The following is a 20,262-nucleotide window of genomic DNA, read 5'->3' as shown; positions in this document are numbered from 1 at the left end:
TGCACTTGAAAGAAATTTGGTTTATAGACCTCAATGTGTCTTTCCATTGAGTTCACACTCCCAAAATGCTGACCTTGCATTTCTCCACACTAAATTGTATTTGCCTGCCCATTCTGCTAACCTGTATATGTCCTCCTAAAGTCTTCAACAGTCCCTTCACTTACATTTTGTTGATAATATCCTTGCTTTAAAACAGCATAACCTCTAACTAGGAGCAATGCCACAGGAGATCTGTTTGCGCACACACTCACTTCATGAATATCAAAAACAACAGTGAATCATCTGATTTCAGTCACGAGTTAGCTTAAACAACTTGCCATACAAACTAGAGAGGAAGAAAAGTCCAGAGATTATCTATGCAGGATTGTTAGAAAGATCAAACTTCATTTTAATGCTGCAGAATCCCTTTTCCTCATTGATTTCACAAATCTGATATAAACAGTGATCTAGGTACACACACATTTAGAGGAATGTGCCTGACCAAATAAATGACTGACTTGAAAATAACAAATATTTACAGAAATTCAAATACAAAGAATACTCACATTTACAAGATTTATATGCAGGCTGTACGTGGAGAGCAGGAAAAGGAATACTGTAACTTTACATCGTAATTACACACTTGTACTGCCTGAAAATTAGATAGATCTCTTTCACATAATATTTTGGGATTTGAGACATGACATGTGGTAAGTGCAGCATGCTTGGGAGGAACAGGTGACACTGGACCTATGGTTCCCAAAGCTCTCCACCACTGGGGGTTTCTTTGTCTCATGTCTGAGTCTGTTGCAGGCTAATTGAGAGAGATTGATTGCTATGATTAGTCAACAACTCAGTTATCATTGTATCCTGCAACTACCAGGATGGCAGACGACGAACGAGATGGACCTTGGTCTTTTTTTGTCTAGCAATTCCTATGAACCTGAAAATGCTTTTAGAAACAAAATTCGAATGAGTTTTTCCATTTTTTTTTTGAATGATCACTCACACAACCCCTTATAACCCATTTACTTCACCAAAAAAAAAGGGATAAACCAAGTACGAGGGAAAGGGGGTAGTGAGGTAACAGATACCTGAAATTAAGGGGTCCTCATCACTACATACAAATAATAAAGAAGTTTAAATTGCATCATATCACCGGCTTCCTGTGCTGGTTCAAAATTCTTACAATAGGTAGTAATGGGATTTTGAGTTTGAGCATTAAACGTTTTCTCTGAAGTTTTTGCCTGATGTTAACCTGTAAGTAACAATACACAGCATTTTCTTTTTGTCTCTTTTAATGACACAAAATGCAACGGAAGGGAAGAGAGAAGTTAACATTACTGACACTAGAATAATCAAATTTCGTTATGTTATACATGTACAGCAACTAACTGCTTTACAAAAAGCAAAATAATACAATATATCATCACATGTATTTACAGTGTAGTAAATATACCTTTGTCAATTTTACACAAAAACTATTTACAGATGAACGTACTGCATTTTAAAAAAAATCTGTGGCCAACACTAGCAGTGACTTCTTGCAGTAAGGTCTGTTGCATAACATTAACTGAGAGAAACACCTTTGATTTGTGTGTGTGTGTGTGTGTGTGTGTGTGTGTGTATCTGTGACCAGCCAACCGAGAAACTAAATCCAAGACAGTGATATTAGCCTCAGGTCAGCTGTCCCGGGTTGATTAGCATTCGACTGTGAACAGTATCGTCTCCAGGGCACCATTCTTAAGACCACACTGAAACGTTTTGTTAATTGCACAAGATATTGTTGCTGTTTCATTTTCTCGTGACATAATGGCAGCTACACAATTGTCCCTAAAGGAGTCACATTTGCTGAATACCACAAATTTAATACTAAGTTTTTTTGTTGTGATAATTATCTATTTTGGCAAAGTTCTTGCATATCATATTTTAATTCATAGTTTTTCCAGGACTGTAAACAAATATAAAAAAAAGACAAAGTCTTTTGTTATTTGCGGAATCAGTAAAATAAATGCAATGGTTATGTACATTTTCTATGATTGCTGCTATGGACCTACCTTGTGTGTGTTAAATGTGCTTTAAACATGGTGGTTGGTTACTGTACCTACAGCTTAAAGGTTTCTTTTACGAAACACAGGGAGTTCTCCTCAAAGCAAAAATCACCTATGGACGTGATTAATTCCTACCCATTAAAGCCACTTTTGTTGATCGCTGAAAAGTGCACAGACAGTAAAGGTACTTTAAGCACTTTTCATTATCATATAAAAGGCAAATAAGGTAGAACCATCCTTTCTGCAATTAATGGCTTCCATGTTTTGACAGATATTACAGTGTTGATAATTTCAGTGCCTTTTTCTTCATCTCTCCCCCCCCACCCAACCCTGCCCCCCCCTTACCCCAAATAAAGATGGCATAACCAAATAAAAATTCTTCTTCGTTTTGGAACTTCATATTCTGTGAACTGGAACAATTTTCTAGAAACTGTGCAGAAAATACTGGCTGCGTGAAAGAAAAAGAATTAAGAAGTGGTCGCAGGGCAATCTTCGGCTGTTGATCATCAGGTAGTGTACGTCTGATGTGACTGGAACAGAAACCTTTTAAGTGCAGCATCATGACTTGGTTTGGGTGGGGGGAGGGGGGGGTTGGTGGGGGCAGGGGGGTTTCACCTGGGAGAAACCCAACAAGACTGGATGGGTCAGTCACAAAACATTTCACACAATCTTTTTAATGCTGGGCCGCTTGAAGCTGCCAGCGCTGCGCTGTTTCTGCACTTGGCTTGCGGACCCGTGACGAATTCGCCCGCTGTTGGTGTGTCCAGACGTTGGCGAAAGCTCCACGTTCTCTTTATCGATTCCTATAAAGTGGCAGAAACGTACATGGTAAAAGTTATTCACTTAAGTTATGCATTTACATAGCGCCTTTATAGTAGTAAAACATCGCGAGGCGCTTCACAGGAGTGATTATCAAACAAAATTTGACACCGAGCCAAGTGAGGAGATATTAGGACAGGAAACTTGGTCAAAGAGGTAGGTTTCAAGGAGCGTCTTAAAAGGAGGAGGAGAGAGGTGGAGGGGTTCAGGGAGAGAATTCCAGAGCTTAGGGTCCTCGGCAGCTGAAGGCACGGTTGCCAATGGTGGAGCGATGAAAATCGGGGATGTGCAAGAGACAAGAATTGGAGGAGCGCAGAGATCTTGGAGGATTGTAGGGCTGGAGGTGGTGACAGAGAAAGGGAGGGGCGAGGTCACAGAGGGATTTGAAAACAGGGATGAGAATTTTAAAATAGAGGTGTTTTACAGACTGGGACCCAATGTAAGCCAGCGAGCACAAAGGTGACGGGTGAACAGGACATGGTGCGAGTTACGATAAAGGCATCAGAGTTTTGGATGAGCTCAAGTTTACTTCCAGCTAACTAACTAACCCAGTACAGAGGAGGATGCAAGGTGGAAGGCTGGCTAGGAAAGCATTGGACCAGTCGAGTCCAGAGGTAACAATGGCGCGGAGGGCGGGGAGGGAGGGGGGAAAGAGGAGGGAGGGCCAGCAAGTGTGTGTGGGGGGGGGGGGGGGTGGTGGGGGAGGAAGGGAAGAGAAGGGGTGGGGGGGAAGGGAAGAGGAGGGAGGGCCAGCAAGTGTGGGGGGGTGGGTGGGTGGGGAAGAGGAGGGAGGGGAGGGCCAGCAAGCGCGGAGAGAGTGGGAGGGAGCATCGAAACAACCCATTTGGCCCAAATGGTTTTTGCCTGTGTTTATACTCCATACAAACCGCCTTCCACTCTAATTACCTCTTCCGACCCTCCCCCCGTAACCCCTGACGGTGTAAAAGGAAACAACCATCAATATCAATCCTTCAAGTTTCCAGAGTTTCAGACGACCATCTTCACTGTAGATTCCAATCAGGTTCTGTTGTGGATGATGAGCATTTCCAATAACATCTTTATCTGTAACAGCTGTATACAACAAGCCTCTTTTCGAATACCATACTGTCTGAACCACTTCACGTGGCAGTGAGTTCCACATTCTCACCACTTTGTGTAAAATAAATTCCTCCTAAATTCTTTATTTGATCTGTTAGAGGCAATCTTATATTTATGTCCCCTTGTTCTGGACACCCACAAGTGGCAACAGTTTCTCCACAGTAACCCTACCAAACCCCTTCACAATGTTAAAGATCTCGATCAGGTCTCCTTTTAGTCTTCTCTTTTCCAGAGGTAAGAGCCCCAGCCTGCTCAATCGTTCCCGATTGTTGCATTCTTTCAATTCTGGTGACATCCTTGTAAATCTTTTCTGCACTTTCTCCAGTGCTTCCACCCACTCTTCAAGCCTGTTTATGTCTTCCTATATTTTGGTGCACTCCTCCACATAATTTCCTATATCCCAATTTGGTATCATCTGCAAATTTTGACACCATACCGCCAATTTCTGAGTCGAAAGGATCTATGCATATGGTGACTAAGTGGTCCCAGCACGGATCCCTGCGGGACACAACTTCCTACTTTCTGCATGTCCAAGAAACTTCTCTTAACTCCTACCCTCTGTTTTGTAGCCACCTTTCAATCCATTCTGCTACCTGGTCCCTGACTCCACACGCCCTGGCCTTCTAAAAGTCCATGTAAAACACACCCACTACATTGTCTTTGTCTACTCTGTTATTCCTTCAAACAATTCAGAACCCCTGAGCTAGGGAAGGGGGAAAAAAATCACTCTCATGATTGCTTTCCACTGATCCTTCTGGAAAGCAATCGTGTATTGGTAAGAGGCGAGAACGTGATCCGGATCAGCTGCAATGGCCAAGTAGCCTGCCAGCATTCACTGAGCTCAAGTGAAGACCAGCTGATTGGACAAGGTACTTGAATGCAGCCAGCATCCCTGAAATGATATCCCGTTGTGAATTAGTATCTTGAGGAGTTGAGAAATTTGAGGGGAAAAATTCCAAGTGGCATCCTTGGCCCTCTCCGAATTCCCATCTATATGTTTACCTTTGGTGACATTATCGACAGGCATGGGGCCAGAACTTTCATATATGTATCAGTGATAACCAGCTTTACCTCTCCACCTGCACTCTTTCTTCCATGACTGTTGCTGTGCTATCCAATATCCTGCAGTCAACATTGGCAAGAGCAAAGCCATCCTGTTCTGTCCTAATGGAATCTCTGTGCACTAGCTCCTAAGCTCGCCCCTTTTCCAGCCCCATCCAGCTCCACCTGACTGCAGCAACTTCCGCATCCTGCTTGATCTTGGGATGAGCTTCTAACCCTTTATCCCCACCTCACCCTCACTGAACTTTGGGACATTTTACTACGTTAAAGGCGCTATATAAACCCAAGTTGTTGTCACCTCCAGCCTTGATTTTCCAACATCCTTCTGGCTGATCTATATAAAGGCTTATTGCTCGGAAGATGAAAAACAGCTTCACCGTGCATAAAATCTGAGACATCCATAATTCCACCATCTGCATCCTGTCCCATACAAAATGCTGCTCGCCTCTCATTCCAATTCTTGCCAGCTTCCATTTGCCTTCCAGCTCTCCATGCATCAGATTCAAAATTCTTGTTCTTGTCTTCAGAAACCTCCATAGTTTTGGCAATTCCAACCATTGCAACTTCCTCCAGCCCTGTGTCCTTGCTCACACCCTCTACTGCACATTTTTCCCTGGCCCTCTGCTATGCCATCAGTGGCTATCCCATCAGCCACCTTGCCTCCACACTCTGCAACGCCCTCCTTTTTGTTGCTACATTTTTCCCCCCTTCGAAAGCCTCCTTAAAACCTAGCCCTCTGCTTTCAGTCACCTCCCCACCCATCCTCGAGTCCGACACCCAACTGTGAAATGCTTTAGGATGCTTTGCTTTGTGAAAGGCACTATATAAATGCTAGAAGTTGTTGTTGAAGAGGCTCGCTCTTCAGTGCAAGTAAATTGTGTTCAGTCACTATCAGTATCAGATAACCAGCCAATTACAGGAAGGTAAATGAAGCATAAACAGGATGTGTGCCTTTTACATAGAATTGCATTTCAGTACCTGCAGCATCTGTAAAACCTGGTTAATACAACCAGCTTTTGCTGTGCTGAAGAACCAAACATTGTGTGTGTTTTCATGAGGTACTTCCCAAGTGAATGACCCAGAGCATCAAATGTGCATGATTAAATTATCAGCCAAGAACCAGTAGTTTCCAGTGGAGATAGTGGCACAATAAATGGCATTATTTTGAGAGAGTTGACTTTTACATCCCTTGACAGGCCCTACACAGCACATCGTCCTCTAAGCAAACAAGGTAATGTACTCCACCCCTGTATACTGCTTCTTTTATAGTTGCGGTTCAAACAGGGCAAGTCAGACTCCGAAGTTACTTAAATTCCCTCCAATTGCTTACCGAAGATCATATTGTCCAAACCCATTTTTCTATATTCTTAACAATTTAAAAAGTTAAATTTGTGTACAATTTGATAATTGCAATCTAAAATCCGAATGTGAGACTGGACCTGGAAAGAAGTTACTTTGTAGCCACATCAAGGTTTTCAGAGATATTAAAAACTGACTGATAACAGACTAAGATAAACTAGTCTAAATGATATGCAGCCCTAAGACATGACCACTAACTTGGGAGTCGAGTGTTTGACTTGTTTGATTATTTCAGAGTTGTGATCAGTAACTCGAGTCAGGGAGCAAATAATTATTGTGGCGAGGGAGTGTTTGAGGGGGAAAAAAACCCTGATTGGCATGGGAACTACTTGTAGAATTGTATTCATGCCACTTATGTTCTGGCCTAAATCACTGGGCTGAAGGTCTTTCACCCACTGTCCCCTTAACCTGCTCGAAGTCTTAGTAAAATTGGGTTTGAGTAGTCTTAACCCAGTGCCGAGTGGAGAACACAAAACCACCCCATGAAGTTTAGCAGTGGCGCCCAGACTTTGAGCGTTGTCGGAAATGGACATGTACGTTCCCCACCACTGTCACCACTCACTTGGGTGAGCATGTATATATGTGTAAGTTTTCCCTTAAGAAAAGCGAATAATTAACCATTATGGCCTTTCATTTCATGTGCTCAGGGTCTGGAGAGTTGCCTGAAAGGTCCTGATAACCACAACAGCCAGGTTTTGATTGAAGCCACCGTCATAGCATTGACCAAACTCCAACCATTGCTCAATAAAGGTAAATGCAGAACATAAGGAAATGGTGATTCAGAGGCACAGCTCTCACTTTTTCAAAAAAATTCTTAATAGAAACAACTGAATATACTTTTCTTTAATGTGAGCATCGCCACCTTTTAAATACCAAATAATCAATTTCTTACTAGATGTCAGCCGTGGTTCAGTTGGTAGCCCTCTCGCCTCTGAGTCTGAAGGTCGTGTGTTCAAGTCTCACTCCAGAGACTTCAGCACATAATCTAGGCTGACACTCCAGTGCAGTACTGAGGGAGTGCTGTACTGCCGGAGGTGCCGTCTTTGAGATGAGACGTTGAACCAAGGCCCCGTCTGCCCTCTTGGGTGATTGTAAAAGATCCCCTGGCACTATTTCGAAGAAGAGCAGGGGAGTTCTCCCCGGTGTCCTGGCCCATATTAATCTCTCAACCAACATCTCTAGAACAGATTATCTGGTCGTTTACACTTTGCTGTTTGTGTTTGCTTTGCGCAAATTGGCAGCTGCGTTTCCTACATTACAACAGTGACTGCACTTCAAAAGTACTTAGTTGGCTGTAAAGCACTTTGGGACGTCCTGAGGTCATGGAAGGTGCTATATAAATGCAAGTCTGTCTTTTTTTTTAAAAAAGTGAGCCGTGCAGGAAAGAGATGTCCTAGGTTCTATCACCAGTCTGTACTGGGTTAACTGGGCAGCAGGTGCAGCACTGCAATTGACCTTAGTGCTGCAAGGCCAAGGAGGTTGAAAAATGAATTAAGACTCCTGGTTACTGCCCAGTGACCCTTGCTGAAAAGCACACATTTTGACAATGTGACTTTCCCTTTAGAAATCTATGTTGACTGCTTTTTTTCATTATGTTTTCCGTCTCCAAATGTTTTGTTATCCAATCTTTTAACAATGATTCCAGTATCTTTCTTACTACTGAGGTTAAGCCAAGTGGTCTATAGCTCCCTGGGTGGATTGATGGGGTAGCTGAAAAGGCAGAAAACTCAACTGCACTTCCAATGCCAATACTGCAAGCATTTCTTTACACGGGTGATCAACATCTGGAATGGGCTTTCCAGGAAGGATGGTTGAGGCCCAGACACTGGGCTTATTTCCGTAGCACCTGAATGCTGTAATGGGAAGATGGGAGGGCTGGTATTCTGAAAGGTTGAGATCAAAGTGGCAAAAGAACCTTCTCCATCCAAACCTTCCCTGCAACCTTGTGATAACATGGGACAAAGGTGGCCAAAGGCAGAAGCAAATATAAAAATTCAATTTAGAAACTGAAGTGGACAGATATAAGGTGAATAGGTACCAAAAATGTCAGAATTAGCACAATTCAGCTGTTCACATTTCTTTTTACTGAATACTTAAATAGTTTTAGCAAGCTTGAATTAAAATCATTGCGTTCTATAGTAACTCATACTTCAATCCACCCTCTTCCCAAACGTGTTTCGAGTTGGCTGGTCTGCTGGAGGTATCAGACTGCAAAGTAATCAGTCGTGAATGTCTCGTGCAGTAACATCACATGCACACACATAACTATTTTGCAATTTGCAGGCTGCAATGCAAGTTGGGATAGAGAGAGAAAGCCACCATCTCAGGGAAAAAAAAAATCAGTTACAAAGAATTTATAATTAACCGTCTCTTGTTCTATTCGTAAATTTTTGAATAATTTTGTTTGGAAAGGAAAGTTAATGAATCATCATCATGGAGTAGCAGCCTGAAGGGGTTACTGAACCTGACTGTTAAGGAGCCTGATTATTGTTGAAGATACCAGTCCATGTCCCAGGGATGACTCAGCTTCCCACTCTGTCCAGTTTAGTCACGCCTCCATGCCAGTATACCGCACCTCACAACTGTCCTGATCTCAGAGCGCCATTTCTGCATTTTAAAAATGTTCCTGGGACGATTTTAAGCACGAAGGCTTTCTTTTGGAGTTGCAGCATGAAGTATAGTATGTGCCACACACTTAACCAGAGAGATTAACAGCTTATATTTTGATGCTACATAGTTTAAGGCTTAAAGTGCACACAATTAAAATATAATAAGGCATTAATCTCCTCTCATCCTCCAGTCAGAAGTGCTGGGAGGAGGCCAACAAATGAAACACATAGCAGACTGAAGCGTCCTTAATTTGTAACTGGATTTGAGGAAATCATATCCCATAAAAAGCATATATAAATAGCATAAAAATGTAAATATTGAGTTATTCAAATATTGTGGGTTAGTTTTCCTGATTTTGACTATTTCCCCACACAGGTTGAGAGGAATGTAGCAACCCTTGCAATGCATTTAGCAGCTGCTGTTTAACGAAAACTATTTTGGAGGGTGAAAAAAGGATTAAAAAAAAAATCTTGGAGTTGGCCATAATCCTGTGTAACTGATTTTCAAAAAGCAGCTCGGATGGCCAGACTCACTTTAACCTTTGAGGCAGCTCATTTTACATGTGTTTCAACTCTGGCTACAAAGCAGTCTCAATTCAGAACAGAAAGAAAAAATTGACAAGCTTAAGTGGGGTTAAGGTTCCCCCCCTCCACCCCCACATTATACTGGAATAACTTAGGCAATCTTAACCTAGAGGATGGCCTATGTTAACAAATGGCAGTACTTCATACAAATTTTTTTTTTTATAAGTACCTTTGTAATACTGTGTCTGAATGAAAACTGCTGATTTAGAACAAGGTAGAGAAGCTTCATGGAAACAAGGTGAGAGAGAAAAGTGAATGGTGATGAGAAAAGAAGAATATTTTGGACAAACATTTAAAATGTCACATCCGTTTGCCACCGCGGGCCACCCCATAATATTTTTCATCAAAAGGGATGATCCTTTGAAAATGTGCATTACTGTGTGTTTGGGACAAGTGGGTTGAAGAACAAAGAGGCACTTAATATGAAGTTACAGACTGTCAACATGAACAGAGCTATTATAGTGCTCTATATTTAGAGAGAGAGTACCTCTTTTCTCCATCAAGGGTTTTAGAGAAAACGTATTGGACATAGTTACTTCAGAGGTGGGTTTGTGTCCTCTGTGCAATTTGATTGGTTAAGCATTCTCATTTAGGATTTAAATGGTGATAATTGAGCTTCAGGCAGATCAAAATCCGGGAAAAAATACCCACAAGATTGAATGAATTCTCCTTGGTGACCACTCTTGAAAGTTGCTTATATTACCTGCTGCAGTAATAGCTGTGATCAGCATGCAGTACTTCTAAAGGAGAGGGCTTCCTTCAGTAACATGCCAGTGAGACCCTGGTAAACTAGTAACTACTTTTTAAAAAAATTACAGGCTATGCTTGGATCAGGATACACAATTCACGTGGAGGATGGAACTAGAAAGGCTGGCAAGGACAGCATTGGGAAAGATTGAACCTGGAGGTAACAAAAAGCATCATAGATATCAGCAGCAGTAGGGGAGGATGATATTGCCCAGTCGAAATGAAACGTGCAACTTTATGGTCTGCTACTATACTGGGTGGTATCTTTATCTACCAGCCCATTAGGGAAATCAAAAGACTTCATATTTAAGCCATAAATGGCAATTAACACTCCAATGAGCTGAAGGCAAAAACCTGTGTAATTTTCACATGGAATAACAGATTGAGAGGGCCCTGCCATTTTTCTGCATTACAGATTCCCAAAGTCCAAGGCATTATTAATGGCACCCATATGGCCATCTGGACACTGCACACAATGCCACAGCTTTCATGGACCTGAAAAAAGTCTCACTCCATCAATGTGGAGGAAGTCAGTGACCAGCAACATGGGATGATGCAGCTCAATGCCCACTATCTAGGCAGCTGAGGGTATCCTTCTGGTACCATCTGTAACATGTGGTAGCAGCCCAGTTCGTGTCACCTCAATTTTATTTTTCTGAACTAAAAAAGAACTGCCCCGCCACCCCCCCAACTTTCTCCCTCTCCTCACCAGGTGGCGTTGAGTATTGAACAAGTTATTCAACCATTGATTGCATCAAAGCTGAGCCCAATTTGTTCCTTATCTGTGTACTTTCCAGCAGAGTCCACAGGGTGGCAGTCAGGTTCCCTGCATGATTTTTCCACTCCCGAATTCAGGGCACTGCAATATGGAATCATACAGCACAGGAGGCGGCCATTCGGTCCATCGTGCCTGTGCCGGCTTTTGAAGGAGTTATCCAATTAGTCCCATACCCCTGCTCTTTCCCCATAGCCCTGCAATTTTTTTCCCCCCTTCAAGTATATATCCAATTGCCTTTTAAACGTTACGATTGAATCTGCATCCACCACCCTTTCAAGACAGTGCATTCCAGTGCACTCACAACTGCCCCAGGTGAGTAAACTTATTCAGCACAAAACTGGAAATCAAATCTGGTATTTGGTCGGTTTGGCTCAGTACCACATAAAGGTGGTGGCTTATTCAATGAGCTAACAGAAACCAGACTTCTTTTCCTAAATAGGTACAACTTGAGGGGACCTTTGGCAGTACTTACAAGGGGCAAAAGCCACCAAGGCTACTGAGAAAACAGACACCTATAACGATGTTGGAATTAGTGGGACCTCGGGGAAGGGGCAATAATTACAGTGAGGTTCCATTTGTTGCAAGATAATACAACACCAGACCCACATCTACAATGCACAGATACACACTACGACAAATCCATACAACAATGAAGCATATTCTAACTAAATCAACGACTGTCGCTAATTAGAAACTATAGGCCATTTAGGGCATGACGGATTGCCCGGCTATAGTTTTCATTTGTACCAGGTATTTCACCAGCAGAAGACCTCAAGTGGGACAACGTTGGGGATCGTCCACACACTAGTCACAATAACAGCAGCACATGCCCAGAAGAGATGAGGGAGAAAGAGGAAGCAAAACAAGAGAAAAATTCAGTGCATGCATAATAAAAGGGACAGATGAACAATAAAAAATGAAATACAATGTAAAATGAAAACATGCTGACAAAGCTATAGGATTAGCTTAACAGTATTCAAAAAAAAGTTGCAAATTAGAGAGACAGAGGCCAGCTTCTGATCACCTATGGGCAAGTTATTTCTGAATCTAACTTGGGCTGATTTGAACCTCTTCTCCCCAAATTTGCCAAGTTCAGATTAATTACGATGTGGGAAACAACCCTCAAATGATTCCAGCTGAGTGCAGGGAAGGATTAATGTTGCAGTTTCAGGCCAAAAATGATGCTTCATTCAGAAAAATGGAGATCGGAACACACTCCCTTCCTGTACCCATGCATGCAAAACTAGTTGGAGATCCCGACGGGCAATTTATAACTAATGGACTTCAAACGCAACATCTTAGCTCTATTCTGAGTAAGCACAGTTAATTAGATTTGATCAATAAGAGAATTGATACTCTGGCCTTTGAATTTCACTATTAGTTCAACCTCTATCACTACAGATAAAGAAATGATACTTGAAACTGTGCACACAATTTGTATAAATAGAACACATAAGCAATTAACAAAAATGAAAACACTTGCATCAAAGCCAATGTAAAGGTTACGTGGCCCACCGTACCCATCCTACCCAGCACACAGACTGCATATGCCCGTATATAACCAGTTAGGCTGCATGTCTCTAGGGAATGGAGATACTGACAAAGGACACCACTTACAGGTCGCGCTTGAAGTTGTGAATATAAAGTCCTTGCGACTGAAATTATTTAAAAACAGAAGCAAGTGTTCAAATCAAGGCATGTTCATGTTGATTAACAGAAGGGAACTTCGCTCACCTGGGGAATGCTGGGTGGTTGCCAATGAGGTCATGGAATTGGAGAGGTTTAAGTTGGCAGTAATGCTAAGCTGGCTTTGGACAGGGGGTGGGTAGGGGGAGGTCGGTGTGCGCAGAGACTCCTCAGCAGATTCGTCATCTATTCCAGGCAAATACGTGTCAATTAATGCATCCAGGAACTTCACAATCAGCTCAGCGTAGTCTGGGATCTGAGTTTGCTGTCCAACAGGATAAAAATTTTAGAAATTATTTTTAAGTTCAATGTTCCAAGGAGGGTGCAATTGTCATTTAAATTTAAAAACAACAAAAGATATAAGCAAAGAAATTCACACATATGAAGATTTAAAAGGGGAAGGGAAAGTCTGCAGGGATAGTACTGTTTGCTCAAAGTAATTGTACATTGGGGGAAAAGAGAGAAAAACATTTACAGAGTTTTAAAAGAAAAGTGAACTTTCCGACCCACATGGAGACCCATTACGTCAAGCATCTTCGCCTCTATGCTACTCTGGTGATGTCACTAACGGGGAGTCATCCTGAAGCAGCTCCAATGAATACAATGTGGGGGGGGGAGCACGGTTTTGAACCGGCCGACAGAGCCATCTGACTCCAGGGAAGCACGCGACTGACTGGGGAAGCTGCAAAAATAAATTCAGCCAAATTCCCAACTTGATGTGAATCTCACTAAAACAGATTATCTGGCCATGATTACATTGCTGTTTGTGGGACCATGCTGTGTGAAAATTGGTTGCTGCGTTTCCTACATTAGAACAGTGACTACACTTCAAAAGTACTCTGTTGGCTGCGGAGCGCTTTGGGATGCCCTCGGGTTGTGAAAGGTGCGATATAAATGCAAGTCTTTCTTTCTTTAAACTAAATATTTCTTCAATCACATTTCTTTTAAAACCATTCCAGCCTCACTGAAAACACTGAGCAGAACCAGCTGCTGTATTAATTTGTGAAACCAAGCATTTCTGTTTAAACATGCTGCATAATTCAGTGTAAGACAAACAAAAAAAAAACCCACAAAATGCTTCAAAACAGTTTCAGTCTCACCTTAGAAAAAGATCCTGCAAATCTCCATAGTCCATTGAAACCAAAACCTGAAATGGTGGTGGGAGGGAAAAAAGACAAGAGAATTGCAATCAAAGTTTGAATAATAAGAAAAACTGAAGAACCAAACTGCATCCCAGATTAGAGCACTCGGTGATACCTCACTACCTCCAGGGATGAGTTACAACAATGTTCTTCCTAATTCATGATGTGAAGATGCCGGTGATGGACTGGGGTTGACAATTGTAAACAATTTTACAACACCAAGTTATAGTCCAACAATTTTATTTGAAAATCACAAGCTTTCGGAGACTTCCTCCTTCCTCAGGTGAATGTCAAGAAATCCTCAAACCTTTCGCATTTATAAATGTTCTGTGATTTATAAATGCGAAAGGTTCGAGGATTTCTTGACATTCACCTGAGGAAGGAGGAAGCCTCCGAAAGCTTGTGATTTTCAAATAAAATTGTTGGACTATAACTTGGTGTTGTAAAATTACTTCCTGATTCAGGCTAACTTCAAAGGAACATACTTCATTTGTATCTCAAACACCTTAAATCAGGTAATTTTTGTCAAGTGAAATTTTGCTTGGCTTTAATATTTCATCTAGCCATTTTATAATGGATGTGAAATGTTAATGGTGGTTTAATAAAGCTCACATGAAAAAATGACCCAATTTACAGTATGTTCTTGGGCTGTATTCCTGAGAGAGAGGTCTTGAAATTAATATCTATGGCTTAGCCCACAAAAAGGGCTTGTTTGTTTAGCACTTAGGCTGCTCTTGCCAGAGTGCATTCTGCAACGGTACAACACCTTCCCCAAAGCCTTTTTTCACTGCTAAGCTTCCCGGTGATCCAACCGAAAGCCACCAACCTCCTGGAGAATCTTGGCTGAATCAGGGCGAGTTTTCCCCATTTCAATGCTCCAATTACTTCCTGCTTGGAACAACATTGTCAATCTGGTGCCAGTTTGTACTGACTTTGGATCAGTTTGGTTCCATGGGCCCACAGCCAAAGGAACCGTGTTAATACTGTCCACATTCATTTCTAATAAGACCCTTGCAATTAACAGAGACAAGACTGTCATCCCATTAGACTGGGCAGGGTATGATTCTAGGTCCTTGAGGTGAAATGCTATTGTGTTAACTAACCGCACCAGCCAGTCTCCTCTCCCCCACCTCCTCTGTCAAAAACAAAACCAGTCTTCTAAAAAAAACTGCAGTTGGAAAGTGCACTTACTCTGTAAATATGATGGCTGGTACTGTGGCGGTGACTCTTCATGGTACACTACACTCTGAACAATTCCATGGATTGGATTTAACAGATTGGGGTCTTGGCACAGTGACAGCAGGGTATTAATCTTTGAGTCCAGTAAATTGTGCCTAGGTTTCACAAACACACAATGAGATCTGCTAACCAAGTCAAAAATGCACAACTATCTTGAAGATCATTACTGAACAGTTCACTATGAAATTTCCTTGTAGAAATCCAAGTTTGTTTCATTACACTGTCTCCATACCAAACATAAAAGTGAGAATTGTGTCATTGTTGTAATGTATTAATGTTTTTTTTTCGTTCATGGGATGTGGGCGTCGCTGGCGAGGCCGGCATTTATTGCCCATCCCTAATTGCCCTGGAGAAGGTGATGGTGAGCCGCCTTCTTGAACCGCTGCAGTCCGTGTGGTGACAGTTCTCCCACAGTGCTGTTAGGAAGGGAGTTCCAGGATTTTGACCCAGCGACGATGAAGGAACGGCGATATATTTCCAAGTCAGGATGGTGTGTGACTTGGAGGGGAATGTGCAGGTGGTGGTGTTCCCATGCGCCTGCTGCTCTTGTCCTTCTATGTGGTAGAGGTCGCAGGTTTGGGAGGTGCTGTTGAAGAAGCCTTGGCGAGTTGCTGCAGTGCATCCTGTGGATGGTACACACTGCAGCCACTGTGCGCCGGTGGTGAAGGGAGTGAATGTTTAGGGTGGTGGATGGGGTGCCAATTAAGCGGGCTGCTTTATCTTGGATGGTGTAGAGCCTCGAGTGTTGTTGGAGCTGCACTCATCCAAGCAAGCGGAGAGTATTCCATCACACTCCTAAATTAAAGAACTAATTAAGAGATGGGTGAGAGCAGAGTTCTGTAGCTGGAACACCCAGATTTCGAGGAAAAGGCCTGAAGGAGGTACTTCATAGCTGACAATAGTATTACATTTGGACACGCCGATATCCGGTTGCCTCTGCAGCATTATTTACAGGCCCCTAAAAGGAAACCCATTTCCGTAAAGTCCCTAAAAACAGCATTAAAGAGAGCACCTGGTGCAGATAAACTTCCACTGAAAACGGAATGATTTACTGGGATATTAAAGGTGTAGATTCTCATGAGGCATATATACTAACTCCATTTAAAAAAAAACTCAACTGATGAGATTCTCTGAACCAGTTCCTTATGGCAACATCTTACTGAGACGAGAAGGTAGAGTCCCATGATCCAATGTGGCCTATAGACATGCTCAACAAGAAACCATTTCAACTTCTGCAAATCTGAATTTTGGTCAAAGATACAACTGACATCACCCATTAAAGGATGCACATGTAATCGGAAGAGGAACTTACACAACTGGAAAGACTTTAGGGAAGACAACGCTGGCTTCAGCTAAATATTCGTACAAGATCCGTTGATCAAACTCATCTGTAGTGTGTTTCACCAATGTGGCCTTTGGGAAGAACACAAACTCGTTAGTTGGGTGGAATGGATTTCTATATTCTTCAGATTTAAAAAGAAACACAGGTGTTGTGAAATGACAGCTCAACAACAGACGTACAAAATGATGCAGTTCTAATGCAAGCCACTCGGTGGTGGTGACAGAATACTCAAACTATAGGTTCAGAAACCCAATACTTTGAGGATTTTTGTTCTGTTCCAAAGCACTGCAATGAAACTTAGGATGTGCTAAATTCACTTGTTCAAACCTCTGTATGGACAATGATTTGAGTTGGGAAGCAAAAGACAAATGCCCAAGTACAGCAACAGATTTTCTTCACAATCCATTTCAATCTAAACTTTTCACCCAGATACTAATATGTAACCAAGACATCAAAATGGTTTCTGTCCACAGGAAATTGTGACCTAGGGAATGCCATCACCTGAACTGAAGAGATTATAATTCCTGACTGTAGATGACCTGAAATGGTAAACTTTGTGGCAATATCAAGCCATTGGTTTGCACCTGGGACTCCACCACACTACAAGATATCAACCTCGATCGAGATGGTTATTTTTTCACATTTATATTGAAGGATGCTGAGTGCACACCACCCCACTCTTTATATTAAAACAAATGCAGATATGTATAATAGGCTACATACTTTAGCATGCCACATCCCACCCCCCCACACCAGAGTGCAGGATATCCACCTGATGGAGCTGGGGGCTAGACAGGTGTGCAAAAAAAGTGAGCCTCACATAATTATGCAGAAACGTAAACCCCATACAACAACAACTTGTATTTATACAGCGCCATTAACGTAGTAAAACGTCCCAAGGTGCTTCACAGGAGCGTTATCAAACAAAATTTGACACCGAGCTACAAAGAGATATCAGGACAGGTGACTAAAAGCTTGGTCAAAGAAGTAGGTTTTAAGGAGTGTCTTGGAGGAGAGAGAGGCGGAATGGTTTAGGGAGGGAATTCCAGAGCTTAGGGCTTAGGCAGCTGAAGGCACGGCCGCCAATGGTGGAGCGATTAAAAATCAGGGATGCGCAAGAGGTCAGAATTGGAGAAACGCAGAGATCTCGGAGGGTTGTGGGGCTGGAGGAGGTTACAGGGACAGGTGGGAGCAAGGCCATGGAGGGATTTGAAAGCAAGGAAGAGAATTTTAAAACCGAGGTGTTCCCAGACCGGGAGCCAATGTAGGTGAGTGAACACAGGGGTAATAGGTGAACTGGATTTGGTGCGAGTTAGGATACATAAAAATGTGAGACCCCACCATGTACACAAGACCCTCAAAAGTGAGCCCCCCCCCACCAAAGACATGAAAATATCAGTCACCAAAAAGATGAGAACTCCCCCCATGTAATAGTGAGAAATCCCCACGCGCAAGAAATTGCAAGAACCCCCTAGACATACGAAAATTGAGACCTCATATCCACAAAAAACAAGATGTCCTTCCACACACAAAAAAAAGACCCTCATGTACAAAAAATGGAGACCCTCCAAAATTCACACCACCCCATATTCAGAAATCAGCCGTTATTTTGTTACCCTTTGCAACCAAGACTTGAAAACTTGAGCTCTTCAAATTTCTCAGGCTGATTTCTGATAGGGATAGAAAACTGAAGGAATGACCAGAGAAATTTAAAGAGCCAAAGTCAAAACTGGTTACGCGCACAAAAAAGAGGGGAACCAGCAGGGGCTTCGCTAGACAGATCACACACTGGATTCAGTCCACAAGCCACATCTTGGACTACCCCTTTCTAGAGATCTATTTATACTAATGAAGGTTACAGTCCTTCAGTAGCTACAACCTGCTTGGCAGGAGTCTAAAAATATTCTCACTTCCTGAGTCAGGGAATAAACATTTGAAGCAAAGGAGGATAAAAGGATATGGGTAGAGAGAAGGGCAGTGGGATTAGTTTTGGACTGCTCTTCCAAAAAGCTGGTACAGACACAATTGGCATCCTTCTGTGCTGTAAACTTGGAACAGCAGAGCTAACAGAGGTTTTCAAGATTATGAAAATTTGAGGGCAACATGTGGGGCAATGGCTCAACATTATCACTAGAATGAAGGGCAAAGTTAGAAGAAATTTTTCACACAGAGGGTTACTGGAACATGGAATGCTTTACCACAAATGCCACTCAATATCATTTAAAAGTGAAATGGATAATTGTTTGAGAAGAAATATAAAACGATATGAGAAAGGGCAGGCAAAAGGGACCAGATTAGATAACTTCAGTTGATGAGTTAGCACCCAATAGACTGATCTAAGATTCTACATTAAGTGGAAGGCAGGCTTCTCTCCCAGGAGAGAAGGGAAGAGGAAAATTACAGGTGGGTGGGGGAAGGTTAATTTCCACCCCCCCACCCCCCACCCTCAGCTGCTCACCACCTGGTAGCTGGTGCTTGTATAAGCAACAAATGCTGCTTAAGAGCATGACCACACTGGATAATGGAGTGTAGTGTTAGTAATGAACCATAACAAGATTGAAGTTACTTCCTTCACTCATCCTCAAAGTGCTGCAAAATAACTTAGTCCATGCTTTAATTATTCTAGCTGAACTTTGCAAAAATAATTGTAAGTAGGAAATTTAAACAAGAGTCACGAACTGGGCATAAAGACCAGACAAAACAAAGACATTTGATGTTAAACTGGAAGCTACACGTACAAGCACAGTAAGCAGCAGAGCCTGGATCTTTGGGTCAGTGAGGACCTCTTCATCCAGAAGCACGTTCGATTCAGACACGGAGACCTTCCGCAGGTGTGGGTGTTGCTGTGAGGAAATCCGCTGTGTCTCTAAATTGGGAAAGTGAAAACTGATATTGCATTGAACTGATCGCTACAACACCATGCACCTGAGAATCAGTGAGGTTAGATGAACTGGTTACTCTGTTCTTTGACGGGTCCAAGAACTACATTAAACTGAAGATATGAAGTTAATTACATGTTGTAAGCCAAAATAGTTCACATTTTCAACAACATAGATAAGAATGCCTCAGGTGAATTTATCCACTGTAATAGAGTCATTCAGTCTAGGAAGATTGTAGGTTTGATCCCCAGTCTGTGCCAAGTTAGCTGAGGTGTGGTCGGGCCAATAGAATGGTCTCTTATGATCCTGGGTTAGGGAGGGGGTGGGGGTGGGGGGAAAGAGAAAGAAAAAAAAATCGGTCAGGGATCCCTCTCCTGATTGCTATCCAGCAGCGTAAGCTGGAATCACACAAGACATCAGCTGAGGACAGGATCATGCTTGGCTCCAATGCCCCAAGCTCAAACAACCCACCAATGTTCACCGTCCAGGTTCACAGATCAATAATGGTCAGTTGGGTGAAATGCTGGAGGGCTCCTGAACTCATGGAACTGCACCCCTGCAAGGAGTTCATGCTTTCAGGAGAGGAGGGCAAGTGAGAAAAGAAAAAAAAGGGATGGGAAACAAAAAAGGTAGAAGTATGTGGGGAATGGCAAAGTGCCACAGAGGTGTAGAAGGGGTTGCTCGAAGGGGAAAGCTGAAGCAGAGTGGAATGAGCATCACCATTTTCTCCAAATATGCTCTCCCTGGAAATTCTCGATCCTGACAGTGGGTGCACAACATGGAAAGTACTCCACTGCCCAATACCAACAGCTCTTAACTTAAGGGTAAAATGAAAACACAGTGCATTATAAGTCAGAATTTGCTTTGTAAAGTATGGCAAGTAATTA

At 42.5% G+C, this 20,262-nt stretch overlaps 1 protein-coding gene across 5 annotated transcripts in view; it reads right to left on the bottom strand.

Annotated features, from left to right (window-relative positions):
* Window positions 1-364: 364 nt before the first annotated feature.
* Window positions 365-20,262, bottom strand: part of nf1a (neurofibromin 1a) — a 276,274-nt gene continuing 256,376 nt past the window's right edge. For all 5 annotated transcript variants that reach the window (XM_068008408.1, XM_068008404.1, XM_068008406.1 and 2 more), the window contains 6 exons: window positions 19,235-19,362; window positions 16,467-16,567; window positions 15,107-15,249; window positions 13,874-13,920; window positions 12,822-13,038; window positions 365-2,833 (listed from right to left, as the gene is read on the bottom strand). In XM_068008408.1, coding sequence (XP_067864509.1) covers window positions 2,691-2,833; window positions 12,822-13,038; window positions 13,874-13,920; window positions 15,107-15,249; window positions 16,467-16,567; window positions 19,235-19,362 — 779 coding nt within the window. In that variant the 3' untranslated portion in view covers window positions 365-2,690. The remainder of the gene's footprint in view (window positions 2,834-12,821; window positions 13,039-13,873; window positions 13,921-15,106; window positions 15,250-16,466; window positions 16,568-19,234; window positions 19,363-20,262) is intronic.

Source organism: Heptranchias perlo, chromosome 28 (assembly GCF_035084215.1).
Source record: "Heptranchias perlo isolate sHepPer1 chromosome 28, sHepPer1.hap1, whole genome shotgun sequence".
NCBI lineage: Eukaryota > Metazoa > Chordata > Chondrichthyes > Hexanchiformes > Hexanchidae > Heptranchias > Heptranchias perlo.
The sequence above is the reverse complement of the archived record's forward strand: the minus strand, read 5'-3'. Positions and strand labels throughout refer to the sequence as shown.